Source organism: Diaphorina citri, unplaced genomic scaffold (assembly GCF_000475195.1).
Source record: "Diaphorina citri unplaced genomic scaffold, Diaci psyllid genome assembly version 1.1 scaffold3036, whole genome shotgun sequence".
Taxonomy (NCBI): domain Eukaryota; kingdom Metazoa; phylum Arthropoda; class Insecta; order Hemiptera; family Psyllidae; genus Diaphorina; species Diaphorina citri.
This window is the reverse complement of record NW_007380448.1, coordinates 7,941-23,983: the sequence shown is the minus strand read 5'-3', so window position 1 is coordinate 23,983 and position 16,043 is coordinate 7,941. Positions and strand designations below refer to the sequence as shown.

At 38.2% G+C, this 16,043-nt stretch overlaps 4 protein-coding genes across 4 annotated transcripts in view; 2 read left to right on the top strand and 2 right to left on the bottom strand.

Moving 5' to 3' along the window:
- Nucleotides 1-201: 201 nt before the first annotated feature.
- On the top strand, nucleotides 202-2,488 carry LOC103519928 (heparan sulfate 2-O-sulfotransferase pipe). Its single transcript, XM_008485015.2, has 3 exons — nucleotides 202-251; nucleotides 743-940; nucleotides 2,144-2,488. Exons 1-3 carry the CDS (start codon nucleotides 228-230, stop codon nucleotides 2,486-2,488), a joined length of 567 nt encoding a protein of 188 aa, XP_008483237.1. The 5' UTR covers nucleotides 202-227.
- A 1,604-nt stretch (nucleotides 2,489-4,092) lies between these two features.
- Nucleotides 4,093-6,406, bottom strand: LOC113471804 (probable cyclin-dependent serine/threonine-protein kinase DDB_G0292550). The gene is made up of 3 exons (XM_026831235.1): nucleotides 6,095-6,406; nucleotides 5,377-5,838; nucleotides 4,093-5,200 (listed from the first exon to the last, which is right to left on the bottom strand). The coding sequence occupies exons 1-3, from the start codon at nucleotides 6,404-6,406 to the stop codon at nucleotides 4,466-4,468; spliced, it is 1,509 nt and encodes a 502-aa protein (XP_026687036.1). The 3' UTR covers nucleotides 4,093-4,465.
- Nucleotides 6,407-6,740: 334 nt separating this feature from the next.
- Nucleotides 6,741-9,292, bottom strand: LOC103519927 (putative sodium-coupled neutral amino acid transporter 10). Its single transcript, XM_026831234.1, has 5 exons — nucleotides 9,216-9,292; nucleotides 8,462-8,613; nucleotides 7,645-7,781; nucleotides 7,070-7,327; nucleotides 6,741-6,770 (listed from the first exon to the last, which is right to left on the bottom strand). The coding sequence occupies exons 1-5, from the start codon at nucleotides 9,290-9,292 to the stop codon at nucleotides 6,741-6,743; spliced, it is 654 nt and encodes a 217-aa protein (XP_026687035.1).
- LOC103519925 (tetratricopeptide repeat protein 21B) overlaps nucleotides 9,138-16,043 on the top strand; it is a gene marked incomplete at its 3' end in the record, with an annotated part of 12,461 nt that continues 5,555 nt past the window's right edge. The window contains 6 exon segments of the mRNA XM_026831232.1: nucleotides 9,138-10,074; nucleotides 10,364-10,476; nucleotides 10,709-10,890; nucleotides 11,286-11,542; nucleotides 13,327-13,584; nucleotides 14,377-14,598. Coding sequence (XP_026687033.1) covers nucleotides 11,300-11,542; nucleotides 13,327-13,584; nucleotides 14,377-14,598 — 723 coding nt within the window.

Below are 16,043 nucleotides of genomic sequence, written 5' to 3'. Positions count from 1 at the left end.
CCCCGGGCGGGAATCGAACCCGCGGCCTAGCGCTTACAAGGCAGAGGCACTACCAACTAAGCTAACTAGGCTGGCTTTTTTAGGCATTGGTAAATAGAATAAAGAGCTTTTTTACAGGCAAAAAATAATAATAAATCCAGACTATAGGTACATAATACCTAAGTAATTTTTTTCTTACTTTATTATATTTCTTTGTTTCAGATGTTGTAAATAGAGAAGATACTTCAATGATTTCAATCAATGACATACAGGTAAGTGAAAAATTATTTGTGAAAATAATAAAAAATTAAAATTAATTTAAATACCTACTGATAGATTTTGACGTGACTTTGTGAAGATTCATCTTAAAAAGAAGAACACCAGTAGTAGCTTATACTCTGGCGGGTACCGAATTGCATTATTGCAACTTCAACAGAAGTTTTCCAACTTATTTTTCGCTCCCAAGAGGGAAAATAGCTTTATAAAAATTTAAAATTAATTTAAATACCTACTGATAGATTTTGACGTGACTTTGTGAAGATTCATCTTAAAAAGAAGAACACCAGTAGCTTATAGCTTATACTCTGCCGGGTACTGAATTGCATTATTGCAACTTCAACAGAAGTTTTCCAACTTATTTTTCGCTCCCAAAAGGGAAAATAGCTTTCCTAGACCGATTTTATGTTTTCGACTAGGTATACCTACCTATTATTCGATTCTATATTCTATTCTATTTTATCCTATTCTATTCTATCTCCCCCAGGAGGAGCCCCTGGACCCTCTCTCTCTGAACAACACAGCCAGGGCCCGTCACGAGGTGCTGTTTTTCAATCGGGTGCCCAAAGTGGGGTCGCAGACATTTATGGAGCTCATGCGACATCTGAGTGTTCGGAACGGGTTCGGGTTTCATCGGGATCACATTCAGCGGGTCGAGACCATTCGGCTCCCCCGACATGAACAGGTGAGAGGGATTTTTGTTTGAATAGTGGATGATCAGTTGATCACCTACCTCGGTGGTGTAGTGGTCAAGGCGCTCGCCTGGTAAACAGGAGGGCGTGGGTTCAATCCCAGCCGAGGTATGGAATTTTATCCTCAATATAATTTGAGAAATTGACCACAATAATAGTAGTATAGCCTACTGCTGGAGTAAAGGGACTTTACAGTCCTATGCGAGGAGGTTGGTGGTTCGAGTCCAAGTCAAGTCATAAAATTTATCTAGGCGCAATAATCGGGGAACGATATTTGTGACAAGCATTTAACACAATTAAAAAAATACATAATATACATAAAAAATCCTCCTTTTAGTTCAGTCAGCATAGCTGATATTGACGTCAGCATAAACCAGTGTTTCTTAATTGGTGTTCCGCGGAACCTAGGGGTTCCGCGAGCTGACGGCAAGGGTTCCGCGAGATATTTTGGAAAAATCATACACTAGATAAAATGCAGTTTCAAAACGACCATCTTAGACTAGGTATTTCATCTTACACAGCTTTTTTTAGAGGTTTGATAGAGGGAACTGTAACATCTAAGGTCTTATCGTCCCAAAATCGAAGAGAGAAGAATGACAGGATAGGAGAAAGCCAGCTGTTCCGAGAACAAACTTTATCTGTTTAGGATAAAATTCGCCCCGGGCGGGAATCGAACCCGCGACCTAGTGATTGAAAGTCAGACGTACTAACCTTTCAGCCAACTAGGCTGTTGTGTTTTTATATTTTTATAATAAGGGGGGTGGGGGTGCGGGTGCAATTTTGAAAGTTCAGGGTTCCGCAAAGATGTTCACCTTTCGAAAAGGGTTCCGCGAGCCAAACTAATTAAGAAACACTGATCTACACTACCTTTTTTTTCCTCCTTGATATGCAATGGTACAAAAGAGAGAGCTTTTTTCTGAGTAGATCTACAAATCTGTGTATACTCGTTTCTTTGGGGTTTTGTGTTACTATACTAGAAGGTAGGAGGTAAATTTCAACTGCTTTCTTCCATAGTCCATACTAGGAATTTTTCACTGTGTTAAGCATACTTAAAAGCTTGTCACAAATATCGTTTCCTAATTATTACACCTACATAATTATGTAGATAAATTTTATGACTTGACTTGGAGTCGAACCACCAACCTCCAGATTCAAAGTCCAACGTGTTAACCACTGCACCACTGAGGTTGGCATAGTCCATACTGATCCTCCCTCCTCTCTCCCCCATCAGGTTTCACCTCCCCGAGCCGATCTACGTGAATCTGGTGCGTGACCCAGTAGAGCGTGTAATATCCTGGTATTACTACGTCCGTGCACCGTGGTACTACGTCGAGCGGAAACAGGCCTTCCCCGACCTGCCCCTACCTGACCCAGCCTGGCTCAAGAAGGACTTCGAAACCTGCGTCCTGAGGGGAGATCGCGAGTGTACGTACCTGAGCGGAGAAACCCGAGAAGGGATCGGAGATCATCGGCGCCAGTCGTTGTTCTTCTTGACTGATACGAGTATTTCGGAAGAAAAAAATTTCTGTCACGATGAATGAATGAGTTCATGATGGAACACTTAAGATGAGCAACGTCGGTATCTGGACGGGTAACCCTCTGGTACCACACGTTCCGCTAGTCATTTTGGGGTGCACTTAGTCTCGTGAGGACAATACGTCATTCTTTAACATCATTATAACAGTCGGTAGAGCATTGGTGTTCAGACCTAAGAGTTCTGGGTTCGAAACCCAGTTTGGGCGCCAAATTGTTTCATTTAGAAAGGAGGGCCAAAGACTTGGTCTTGTGCAAGCTATCCCCAGTATTGGAAGATGTTGATAGGATGAAATGTAATTTATTGATCGTAGTCGGAAATTGCGTTTTTTTTTTTTTTTTTGAGGATTTGTTTTACTGTTACTTTGTATGTAAGATGGAATAATAGCTTCTAGCTCCGAAAATACATTAATTTGGCTGGCCATCCATGAACGTACATAGGTACCTACATCGTATAGGTGGTTGGTTACTTGCGTCTGACGAGAAGATTAAACAGCTTATGCTTACCTAGGTATGCAACAATGAAGCTTTTATGCTTATCTATGCTGGTATAAATGAGGTATATTCTATTCTATTCTGTTCTATTCTATTCTATGCAATAATGTAGTATATACCTACTCCTAGTAGGCAAAGTGTTATGCTATGTTATGATGGCAGAAATTAAAACATCAAACATGAAAAACCTGGAAACAATGTGAAAGCGGTAGGTATGTAGGTACCTACTTTTTTTAAGATGAAAATACTTAGCATCTGTGTGGGTAGATAGGTAGGTTATGAGGTAAAAGGTAGGTACTTGTGTCAGTTCCCACTGACTTTGTAAAGGAAAACTATCCCTCCCAAACCTCTTTCCCTCTCATACAATGTTATGTACATACTACACCTATGTACCTACACTACCTACCCACAAGTTGGTACCTACCTATGTCCTATGTGTTTATAGGTATTTACTTTAATCTTTCTCTTTCATGTGAAACCGTCACATCTCTCTCTCTCTCTCTCTCTCTACCTCTCTCATTTCTGCTGTAGGTATTTCTTACTTCTCTCTCTCTTTCCCTCTCTCTCTCTCCCTCTCTCTATCTTTCTTCCTCTCAACCTTTTCCTCTTCTTCTCTCTCCACCATTTAATATCTTCTTAGACACATGCTCTCTCATTTACATAATATACTACCTACACTATCATAAAAGAAAACATTAGACATGTTGTTCTGTATATATTTATTGTACCTATACTTTTGTAAATATTCCAAATAAAAAGAGTTAAATAATAATAATAATGAACAGTACAGACCAACTGACCAAATCTCAGCTTGGAGTGGGCCACTAAAGCTGAACTATAGAAATGGGTTCTATGCTTCTATGTTTTAACTCGGCAATTTTTTTCTTTAGTTTATCTGTTTCCATATTTTGTCCCTTGTCAGAATTCGATATCCGACAAAACGGGATGGCGAACCAGGCCGCATCCAGAATTTTGTCGAGGGGAGGGGGGCGAGACTCCAAACTGTGATATACCAAGGGGGGAGGGGGTGGGGGATGCTCCAAAATTTTGGAGTCCCCCTCCCCCTATGGCCCTGGCGTAGAACTAGAAATTAAGTAGGGCAAATGAAAACAGCATCTTCTTTTATTATAATGGTAAGTTTTGTATTTATCTATACAGTAAATACTGTGGATCACAAATTAGATTGCCATTTTCATGACATAAATATAATACTATGAAATTTACAACTGAGACCGCATTCCAATGAACCTCTCGCATTGCTTAATCCAACAGGTTTAACCTGAGAGATTATGGTCCATTAGGCTAGCCACTCACTATCATGAACTATCAGATACACCTGATTTCTGGGCTTTCAACATAGCAACGAGTGCCCATAATAAAGTAAGTCTCACTAGCTTCAATGTCCAATCACATCTTCATCATAATATTTGATATATCTCACTGTATGTACATATTATAATACTACTTTGATACTTGTAAAGCATTTACTTCTACGCTTTATCAGCTACAATATTGTTCAACACATGGTCTTTGAATTTACTTTCCAGGTGTAAATCTTTCATTAGTTCCTCGTGGTTTAGATTGGATAACAAGTGAGGTACCTGTATATCTTCACCATTGGAATCAGATACTTCACACTGTTCATTTTGATTATTACTAACCTTGTTGTTATTTATATTTACATCAATAGAATTGACTTTATCGTTGGTTATACCATTAGTATTTACAAAATTATTATTTACATCAATAGAATTGACTTTATCATTATTTTTATCATCAATAATTACAACATTATTATTTACATCACTAGGATTGATTATATCATTACTATTTACATTATTGTTACTATGGACATCAATAGAACTGACTTTATCATTGGTAATACCTTTAGTATTTACAAAATTGTTATTTACATCACTAGGATTGGTTATACCATTTATATTTACATCATTGTTACTATGGACATCAATAGAATTGACTTTATCATGGGTAATACCATTAGTGTTTAGTATTTTTTTACGATTTACATCTCTAGAACTGATTTTATCATTGGTTATAATTACAATATTGCTATTGACGCCATTAGCACCGTTGATTCTTTCATTATTATTTACAACAAAGGGAATATTTCTATTAGTAATATCATCTTTAATATTTACATCACTAGAATTGATTGTATCAATGGTTTTACCATTCACATTTACATTATTATTTACATAACTAATTTGGTTATAATTACAATATTGCTATTGACGCCATTAGCACCGTTGATTCTTTCATTATTATTTACAACAAAGGGAATATTTCTATTAGCAATATCATCTTTAATATTTACATCACTAGAATTGATAGTATCAATGGTTTTACCATTCATATTTACATTGTTATTTACATAACTAACATTATTTGTATCACTTTTAGTATCTTTGTTTACAATAATTGCACTGTTGTTACTATTTACAATACTTGCGACATTATTTACATGATTATCACTATGACTTAAGTCACTAGATATAGTTCTATTTGAATTGACTAAGAGATCACTGTTGAGTTGGTTAATACTATCAGTTTGTTTAATACTATCATTTATGTTCAGTAAATTTGGAACGTTGGTTTTACTTTCACCCAATGTTCCATTATTAGGAATGGTTTTATCACTTGCAGTAGAGCTCTCAATATCTTTGCTTAGAGTGTCTTTACTGCTTTTGGAATGAACTGGGTTGTCTTGACTCTTGTCAAGTGTTTTGGGAATATTTTTATCGCTGAAGGAACTTTGTCCATTGGAAATATACGCTTCGTTTTGGATATTTGCGTGATTTGCATTGTTCTGTATGTCTACAGATTTTTCATTGGCATGAACAATGTTAATTGGTGGAATTTCAGAATCAATGACGGTAGGTATGTTATCCTGGTTTATTGGATTGTTGACAAGGTTTTCATTTAGAGCACTTCTCGCTAAATCTTCAACTTCATTATGAGTTGCATCTTTTGATTCCAAACTAATAGAATCTAACAAATTTGTTTTCTTTATGAGGTCTACTGATGCTTGTATGAGCTGAGGGTCTATTAGGTTCAGATTGTCATTAGGGTTGGCTACTATTTTCATTGGCATGAACAATGTTAATTGGTGGAATTTCAGAATCAATGACGGTAGGTATGTTATCCTGGTTTATTGGATTGTTGACAATGTTTTCATTTAGAGCACTTCTAGAATCTAACAAATTTGTTTTCTTTATGAGGTCTACTGATGCTTGAATGAGCTGAGGGTCTATTAGGTTCAGTTTGTCAGCAGGGTTGGCTACTGGGTCCTTGATAATTTCATATTCAGGTGGTACAGGATTCACTGGTTCTACACGTACATCTCGTTTCTCTCTTCTTGTTTCTTCCAAGATGTCGCGAGTTTTGACATGGTCAACAGGTTTGGAAACCATGTATAGTTTTTTAAGAAAAATAAATGAACAATTCAATTCAATTCAATTCTCTCTCTCTCTCTCTCTCTCTCTCTCTCTCTTTCTCTTTCTCTCTATCTCTCTCTATCTTTCTCTCTCCCTCCCTCTCTCCTACTTATTCATCGATGATTTTGTAAGCCAGGATTCAAATTTCCATTATCTACCTATTCCATTAAATTTGTATTTTGTAAATTGTAATGTGATACGTGGTAGTACGCGTATGTAATCTGCCCCGGGGCTCAACGGAGCATTGAACTGAAATTGAATATTTCAATATGAAAACAACATAACACTGACCATCTGACCAGAATACTGCTTAATCCCAGGGGATTATAACGAAACATTTCTCCATGGAAATATGTATTGAAAATGTGAAAATATTCTGCAAAAGATAGCTAAGTACCTACCTACCTACCTACCTATAACAACGGCGACCATAATAGATTATTAACCCCCCACGGAGACTATCGACCATCGCAGAAAAAATACTCGGCTCAAATTCTTTTTTTTTTTTTTTAAAAAAAAAAATGAAACCTCGGAATTCATTTAGATCAATTATCTATCTACTATTCATTTATCCAACAGGTGCCTAAATATTGGATTTTTTAAGTGGCAAGATTCTCCTGAAGGAGTTCGATATCTTACCTTGGCAAACAGTCGCTCTGTTGTCTGTTTCCCCGGTATTCGCACGAATATATACGTCGGCATTAGTACACATATGAGTATGCCAATAGTAGCTCCCACCAGTCCCAGCACAAGTTCTATATTAGACGACATCATGGCTGTCAGTAGAGATATGAAGATGATGAAGAGGGTAATGCATCGGAACCGGGCCTCGGGAATGTGCGTCGAACCCACGGTCATCGCACTGTGAGTCATGGACTCGTAGTGCGTGGTGTGCGCCTGCGAACAACAACAGAATGAATATTAAGAAACTTTAAATACGTAGGTATTGCGTATACATCGACATAAAACATCATAATTATACATGAACAAATATCGAAGAAAAGATGAGAGGGTAATAATAGTACTTATTTATAAAATCCCTTTACCTAGCGCTCACAAGGAAGACGCCCTACCCTCCAAGCTAACTAGGCAATCTAGGCATACTTTGAAGACTTTTGATATAATGTCACAAGTAGGGGGTTCCCAATAAAGATTTTGAAGTTGACTTAAAGCATGTGTTAGACTACTCTACTAGGTAAGGTTTTATTACTTACCTTTCTAAATAGGAAGGAATAGATGGAGGCACGACAAGGGAATATAACCAGAGGAAAACTGACAGCTACAGAGAGTACGAAACCAAACTTGATCATCTCCGATGAAGCATTGGGAGTGAAACTAAGCAGAACATTACCTGCAACACACACAAAATAGATTATTTATAAAAATAAATACTTAGGTAAACGGACCAATGGCTGAAACTTTGGATTTAGGCTCTAGAGACCTCAAAACGTGTTTTGGCACTAAAAACTGACCATCGAAAATTTGACCTGATTACATTACCTATAGGATAAGGAAAGTAAAAAACATGTGACAGGCTGGGATTAATCCCACAAACTCCTGATTTCCAGGTGACTAACTTTAACACTAAACCACTAAGATTGGCTTTTCTTAGTTTATCAATTATCTTTTTAGAAGCTTAACCCATCTTTCCTCCTCCCTAAATTTAATTCCACTTACCAAGGAGTTCATAATTTCTTCTTCTAGACATGATGGCAGATTTTAATAGGAAATGACAAGTTGATCTGGATAGGATATTACTTAGAATCAGAAGCAGACTTGATAGCACTATGCCGCACTGAAATGCCCGTGTTCAGACGGGGTCGGCGTTTTTCGTCAGCTTCTCAATCAGTCCTGGCGTGATTGCTTTGGGCTGACATTTGGTTTTGGCTACAAAAATTTTACGAGTGGATGCCCTCCGCACTCAACCTTTGCTATTTCTTTGGCAAGGGAAATTTCCGGCTGGTATCCTCCCTGTTTAAAGTCCCCAAGCCCGAAAGATAGATTAGGTTTATTCTTCTATTCTGTACTCACCAGACAGGTTAGGTAGTTTATAGTAGGCCACATAGCCAAAGAATCCTACACTCATGTACACACCCGTACACATGTTAACAGCAGAACCGATGTACTCATTCATTCTATCTAGAGATAGATTGGGCATGGACTCAAATATATCAAACAGTTGTCTGAAAACAAAGAAAAAAGGACAATAGAACTTGTGCACTTGCTTGGATGTATTTCTTAAAAAAAAGAAAGTAATAAATGCTCTGGACAGGAATCGAACCCACAACTTAGCGCTTACTAGGCAGACGCATTACCTTCCAAGCTAACTAATCCTACGATTTTATCTATTTATTAGTACTTCTATATCCTGATATAAATTGATTTGAAAAATTATTCACAATCTAATAAACATCTTCGATATTCGACGGCAAAATAGAGGATAGAGATGAAAAACATACCACTTTGCCAATGTTAGAGAGAGAAAAGTAAAAAAGTGTAGATTTTTGTTGAATAGATCACATTTCTGTAGGTACCATTACAGCTTTTAAGAGAGATGCATCTAGGTAGGTACCATACCTACTTCTTTTAAATGTCAAAATTTCTGATTTACTTGTTACACAAATCTGATTCCTTGTTACACAAATAGAACACAGCCAATATTTCAATATTTTAAACAAAATGTGAAGAAGGTTCTACTCACTCTCAGAATATCACAACAGTTGCTATGGATCTTCTCTTGCACAACTCCTGATAACAAAGTGAAAGTACTCATCCTTACAATCACTCGTTGATGATACCGAAGGTGAAAGTCCTTGGAGATATGAACCCGAGTACATGTCCTATGGGAACAAACAAAGCCATGACGTGGAAAATGAACTGATAACTTTGTTTTCCACTTGTGAATCTTGATATTTGATAAGATAACAGAACACTGTTGTGTTGAGAGAAGTGATCGGGTTTTATACAAGGATGTTTTTGGTGGCTTTAACTCTGGGTTTGTGAATTCGAACCTGAAGTCTTGGGAACCAAATACAGAGCTCCGACTATTGAATAAACAAAACTCACAAAAGAAATGCCCTTTATTTAATTAAATTAAACTAATTATTTTTCCAATAAAAATTTCACTTTTCCAAGTCCAAGTTTTCCACAAGTGTTTTTGTTTACTTTTTTTACGAAGATGATAATCATGGAGGTGGAAAACAGTGGACAGAGTTAGAAAAAACACTAGAGCCGCCTTTCTATCCGCTTTTTAGAAAGTTTTCCTAAAAACCGCGAAATGTTTGAAATTTGATTTTGTTTTTGTTATCAGTTAAAAAAATTCAAAGTGATTTTTTAGAATTTTTACTATTTTTAGTGCTAATCATCAACAACAACAAGACTCTTATGATTATCAAGATCATTCATATTCAACCTCCAACATACATAAACGAAAATAAAATCTCTTGATGGACATAACATTTTGGTACCTTGCATAGATAACAAATTTTCTTATCAGTGATTACAAGTGCCTGATGCAATCAGTCTAGGTACAATCTACATCAGTTATTCAGTTCCTGGCTGCCTGATTGTAGTGTGAACTGCTGAGAAGGTCACAATGTTGAAGCACATAGCAAAGCTCAAGAAATTTTCACTCATGATAAATGGTAAGAAATGTGGGAAAAAAAAAACCTGTTGCACCTACTTACCTATTGTTTTTAGGTAAGTAAATAGATTTTAAATGAGGGTAACTATGTACTTTACAGTTTGCCAGTTGCTAATGGAAGTTTTCAAGGTTATCACAATAATGGTACACAAATAATGCCCTCTATTTCTAACATTTGTGTTTACGTTCTTGTTGCCATGGTAATTCATAATAATACATCATAAATATACTGTTACTGTGGAATCTATCCCCTACGTTACTCATTTGTACTGTGTTCAAATTAATTTCAGGTCAAGAAGTGTCTTATATTCTGTACAAGCAAGCAGGAAAATATCTTGACTTGTATGAGACCGTCACACAGAAAGAATTGGAAGGGAATGGGTATGCAACCCGACTTGCTGAAGTAAGTTAATTCCAACATCAGTAGTCTAGTGGTTAGCATAGGTTTTCCTCTTGGAATCTCCCCTCATCTGGAGCTTGTTTCAACCTCTCCTTTGGTGAGATAGAGTGCCTGTATACTAAACCATACCTGGGTAGGTAGGAAATTCAAAATGGCACAACATTGGAATTGGTTCCATTTCTAGTAGGAAAATATAGTAGTTTATTATTTATTTATTTATTTAATATTTTTCCAGAAAGTTTTTGAAGATTGTCTGAATCAAGGAATAAAATTGAAACTATCATGCACATTCCTTCAACACATCTACAACAAGAATCAATCAAAGTATGAACATTTGTTGAGTTGATGAAGAAAAACATTGCCTGAAAAATAATTTTAGAGAAAATATTTGCAGCATAATATTTACAAAACTGTGATGTAAGTATTTTAACCTGCCCTGGTGGTGTAGTGGTAAGACACTCACATGGTAAACAGGAGGGTGTGGGTTCAATCCCAGCTGATACATGGAATTTTATCCTCAATATAATTTGGGAATTTGACCACAATAACAGTAGTAGCCTACTGCTGGAGTAAAGGGACTTTTCAGTCCTATGTAAGCAGTATAAATAAGCACCATTAATAATTGACTACATTATAATATGGAGCTCTAAAGGTTAAGTGGTAGAGAACATCTCCTCTGTTAACCTCAGTGGTTACCTTCCACCAAACAGTTTATTATTGGGGGTTAGGTGGTAGAGAGTGCCTCAGCTGTTAACCTTGCCTAGTGGTTACCTTTCACACAATAGCCCATTATTATTATTATGATGTTACAGTAAACTCCTCAGTCATGAGTTCAATAGATAAGCAACTCATCTTCTACCATCTTCTCAACAACCATTACACAGAAGTTCTCCCTATAGCTGACAAACACTCTCACATACCAGAGTTCAAACTGTATCGTGCCCTGGTGTATGTAGTGGCGGGACAATATGTTGAGGCAATCCGGCATCTGAATGATATCAGTCGAAGTGATGGAGATATTAACATGGCCACTCTCCTGCTGTTGATTTACTCACATAAGAAATGCATGGTAATACATAATAAATCTAATAAATCCACCAAATCTCAGATTCATAAAAAAAAAAACAAAAACTATTTTTTTTTTTGCTTTTTTAGTTTTCTGGACAAAATTTGCACCACCACTTTCGTGTTCCTGGTAAAAAGATCTTTGATTTCATATTATATAGGTCGACCAAGTTTAGATAAGTCCTTCTATGTCTATGGCAACAGACAGACAGACACCAAAGCAAATACAATAGCCCGTCCTTTTACCTTTTATTATTACCATTGTTACTATTGTAGTAAGAAAGGAAGGACGGGCTAAAAACTACCTACATAAGTAGATTGGGTGAATCTCTTCACATACCTACCTATTACTTATTTAACAGCCACTATATAGTACTAATTTTTATTGATTGTCAATTGTGACCAAGAAACTAGAAATATATAAATAGAGCTTTAAATTTGAACATAGGTGGAAATTTTTTTTGATTTGAATAAGTAGTTAAAATTAGCAAAATTTTCGTCATTCGCTTAAGGCCGCCCATGTGTTATGAAATTCTACAATTAGGCAAATTCAGATCCTATGTGTCTTTGAAACTGTCGAAATAACAGAAACCAAATTGCGTTCATTCTGTCAACCAAGATTTACCGAAATATCGTCTATTGAGTTATTTGCATTCCTCGTCCTCTGAATTGTGGACACAATAAATACGAAAACAAAATTTTCTCTTTCGAAAACCTAGGAAAATCATGAACAAACGCCAACACAGTACCTCATCGGCCCGACAATTCCATGCTAAGTCCGCCAGGCTCCCTGACTCCCGCTCCCGTCCCACATCTAGAAACCCGTCCAAAATATCCTTCTGCAAATGTGGCAAGTCTCATCCAGCGGGCACGAGTGCACCCGAAGCCCGACGGGAACTCCCGAACACAAAACCTCCGGGGCGGGGAAACACGAATGCGAAGCCTTCGGAGCGGGAACACACGAACAAGCCTTCAGCGTGGGGATGCTCGAAAACAGCCGAGTGCGCACGAACAGAAACGAAACCTGCGCAGAACTCACCGCGCAGACCGCTCGTTCTTCCATTCACATGTGCGTCAACCAGCGCCTCGTTTAGTTCAAGCAGTATTCAGATAGACTCCGCCTACGCATGCCCATGCTCGGAATGTCTGGCGTACAATTCGCGGAAGAAGGCGACTCGTAATTCCCGGTCCCGTACATCACGTGGTGTGTCGTGCGATGGATTTCGTCCGGGGAAGTTGACTCGCCATGACTCTGCCTCGGGTATGGGGGAGAGTGATGCAGATAAGCCGTATATTGCGGACCGCTACTGTTTGAAGTATGGAGAGTTGAAACTACTAGATGTGACATACTTTGCGCCCAAGTATGGGTTCCAGTGCTTGAAGAAGTGCTGAGAGCAGGAGAGTGGTGTATTTGCCTTCCCAAATAAAATAAAATAATAACTTGTTGTATTATCTCAATATGGTTCATCTCTCTTTATTATTGTAAACTACAAAATCTTCATAGAAATAGTATGCCTCTGGACGACAGATGGACGACAAGAGACACAACACTTCTGATTTAGGTGCTGGGTCAACACGGGGACACCAGAAAGTATGCCTCTGGACGACAGATGGACGACAAGAGACACAACACTTCTGATTTAGGTGCTGGGTCAACACGGGGACACCAGAAAGTAACCCGTCTAAATATTTGCAATCGAAATACGAAAAAAAAAAATCGTCTCTGGGATTTAAACTCGGGACCTTCTGCATGGCACGCCTTAGTTTTATTTCACGCTTTTGTTTCAGGATCCAGATTTCGGCGTCATCTCCGAGCTGGAAGCCCAACTCAAACAAACTCAACCTTGCTCCAATGAGAAATCCCTAACACTCGCATCACTCGGTCTATACTTCACACGGCACCATGATAAAGCGCTCGGCCTTGCGGAAAAAGCGCTCAAGGTGAACGCAAACAGCGTTGATGCGCGTCTAGTGTGCGCGTGGGCTGAGATGAACAAGAAACAAACCAAGGCCGCCAACGCGCTGTTTAAGAATATACTTACCTTGGTGAGGGTTTCTTTTTTTTTTTTTTTTTTTTTTTGCTTGAGGTAACTTTTCAATTTTGTATTTTTCCCTCCTGGTTTTTTTTTTTTTTTTTTTTTTTTTTTTTTCCTTTCCTTATCCTATTAGTAATACTGTGATATCCACAAAAAAAAGTGAAGAAGCTCTCAGCTTGACCAATGACCACATATACAATTATACATAGGTAAATCATGATTTAGATTTTTTTTTTAGATTTAGTATATGAAGTTTCTTGTTATTTTATAAGGGGTGCAACGTCATTATACAATCACTAGTGAGGTCTTTATAGTGAGGGGGATTTTACCCACCATTCAAAGACAAGTTACCCGCCTCCAGCCCGAGTAGGACCGAACTCCCCTCTTCTGGGGCTCACTTTCCTCTTTTAAAATGAAAACGAATTAACTACCTACTAGATGGCGTGGTAGCTCCTGTACGAAACCATTGATGGCGCATTCCCAACTATCGAAGATTCCCAAGAGGGGAAATCTTACCCAGCCTGAGTGCACGCGCTGCAAAGTCTCGAAATAGGTACCAGGCAGAGACGTCACCGAGGATCCTCGATTCTGATTGGTTACCGCCGCAGCCGGGGGTGGAACGTATATGAGTAGGTAGAGTGTGCGGGGTGCGCCGAGGTTCCCAACAAACTGCCACACGTGCAAGGTCAAAAGTCTATTGCTCCCAAACCACCACGTGGAGCCAAAGGTTCAATGCTCCGAAATATAGATATTTTTTTTTCCACTAGTTTAGTATTCTTATTCATATTCTATTCTACCTCAGGATCCGAAATGTCTGAACGCGCTCCTAGGCGATGTGCTAACAACCAGTGCCCGGTCTGATCAGCCATCCAAACTGGATCGTATCCTAAGTCAGTACCCTAGTGTATCTCCTCCACTGATTGAGAAGATGAACCTCTATCTAGCCAATAGGGAATGGGATCAGTGCCGGGATCTGAGTGAACGTCTACTCGCTATAGATGACAAGAGTGAGGTAGCCAACAAGGTGAGTCTGGGGGGCCATATTATGCGCCTCTCCCCTATGTGTAAGCTGAAAATCTAACAGGGGTTCATATTGTGCGTCTTTCCCCTATCTCATTTTTTTTTTTTTTTTTTTTTTTTTTTTTTTTTTTTAAGTGAAAATAGATTTACACATTAGGGTAAAAATGATGAATAAATGGTCGATTCCTACGTAAAAAGTTGTAGAAAATCGGTGGCCAATAAGGTGAGTCAGAAAAATTAACGGGGGCCATATTGTGTTTCTCTCCCCTATCTCCAACAATTTTATAATTATTATGTCAAAAGGTCTCTAAAGAGTGAGTGAGGTGTAATCAACTACCTTATCAATGAGTTAAATTCCAAACCCCTATAGGAGGGAGGAAATTGAATCAGGAGTGAACTTTATCAACAGCTAAGGTTCGTTCTCGGAACGGCTGGCTTTCTCCTCTCCTGTCCTCTCTGTTTTAGAAATGAGGACACAGATTTCCAGAATGCAAAACTAAACTTTATTATCTCAAATCATCTGGCCAAACATGCTCTTTTTATTATTTGTAAGTCCATCAATCGGGTTGCCTTAAAGGCCTACCGAACCTGCTTGTGGGACCACTTAGAGAAATCCTACCGACTGCGCCATGTTTTAGAAATGAGGACACAGATTTCCAGAATGCGAAACTAAACTTTATTATCTCAAATCACCTGGCCAAACACTCTCTTTACTTCTATCAAACCTCTTCTAAAAAGTTGTTTTAATTTTTTCGAAACTAAACTTTATTATCTCAAATCACCTGGCCAAACACTCTCTTTACTTCTATCAAACCTCTTCTAAAAAGTTGTTTTAATTTTTTGCCATATATATCTCTAACCGTTTAGTCGGTATAGCTGAAAACCGCCAAAAAACGGTTGATTTCCGTCCAAAAGCGATCAAAATACCGCCGACCGTAGCACCTATCTCAACTAAACGTGCTACATCCTTGTCACATTTGTGAACTACATACCAAATTTCAAGTCTTTAGCTCATACCGTTCCCAAGATATTGTTAAACTAGACCGAAAACCGCCAAAAAGCGGTAAAATGCCGCCAACCAATGCACCGATCTTAACCAAAAGCTTCGCGTCGCATCCTTGTCACATTTGACAGCTATACATACCAAATTTCAAGTCGCTAGCTCTTACCGTTCTCGAGATATTTTGTTTAGAGACAGACAGACACACACACGGACCAATGGCTGAAACTTTGGATTTAGGCTCTAGGAACCTCAAAACGTGTTTTGGCATTAAAAACTGAGCATCGAAATTTTGACCCGATTACATCACTTTCCTTCCTATAGGATAAGGAAAGTAAAAAATGGTGTTTTGGATTATTATTCTGAAATCCAATTTTATCTAGTGTAAGAGGCCCTGATAACTTTGGGGGGGCTTAAGCCCCCCAAGCCCCCCCCTATCGCCGCCTATG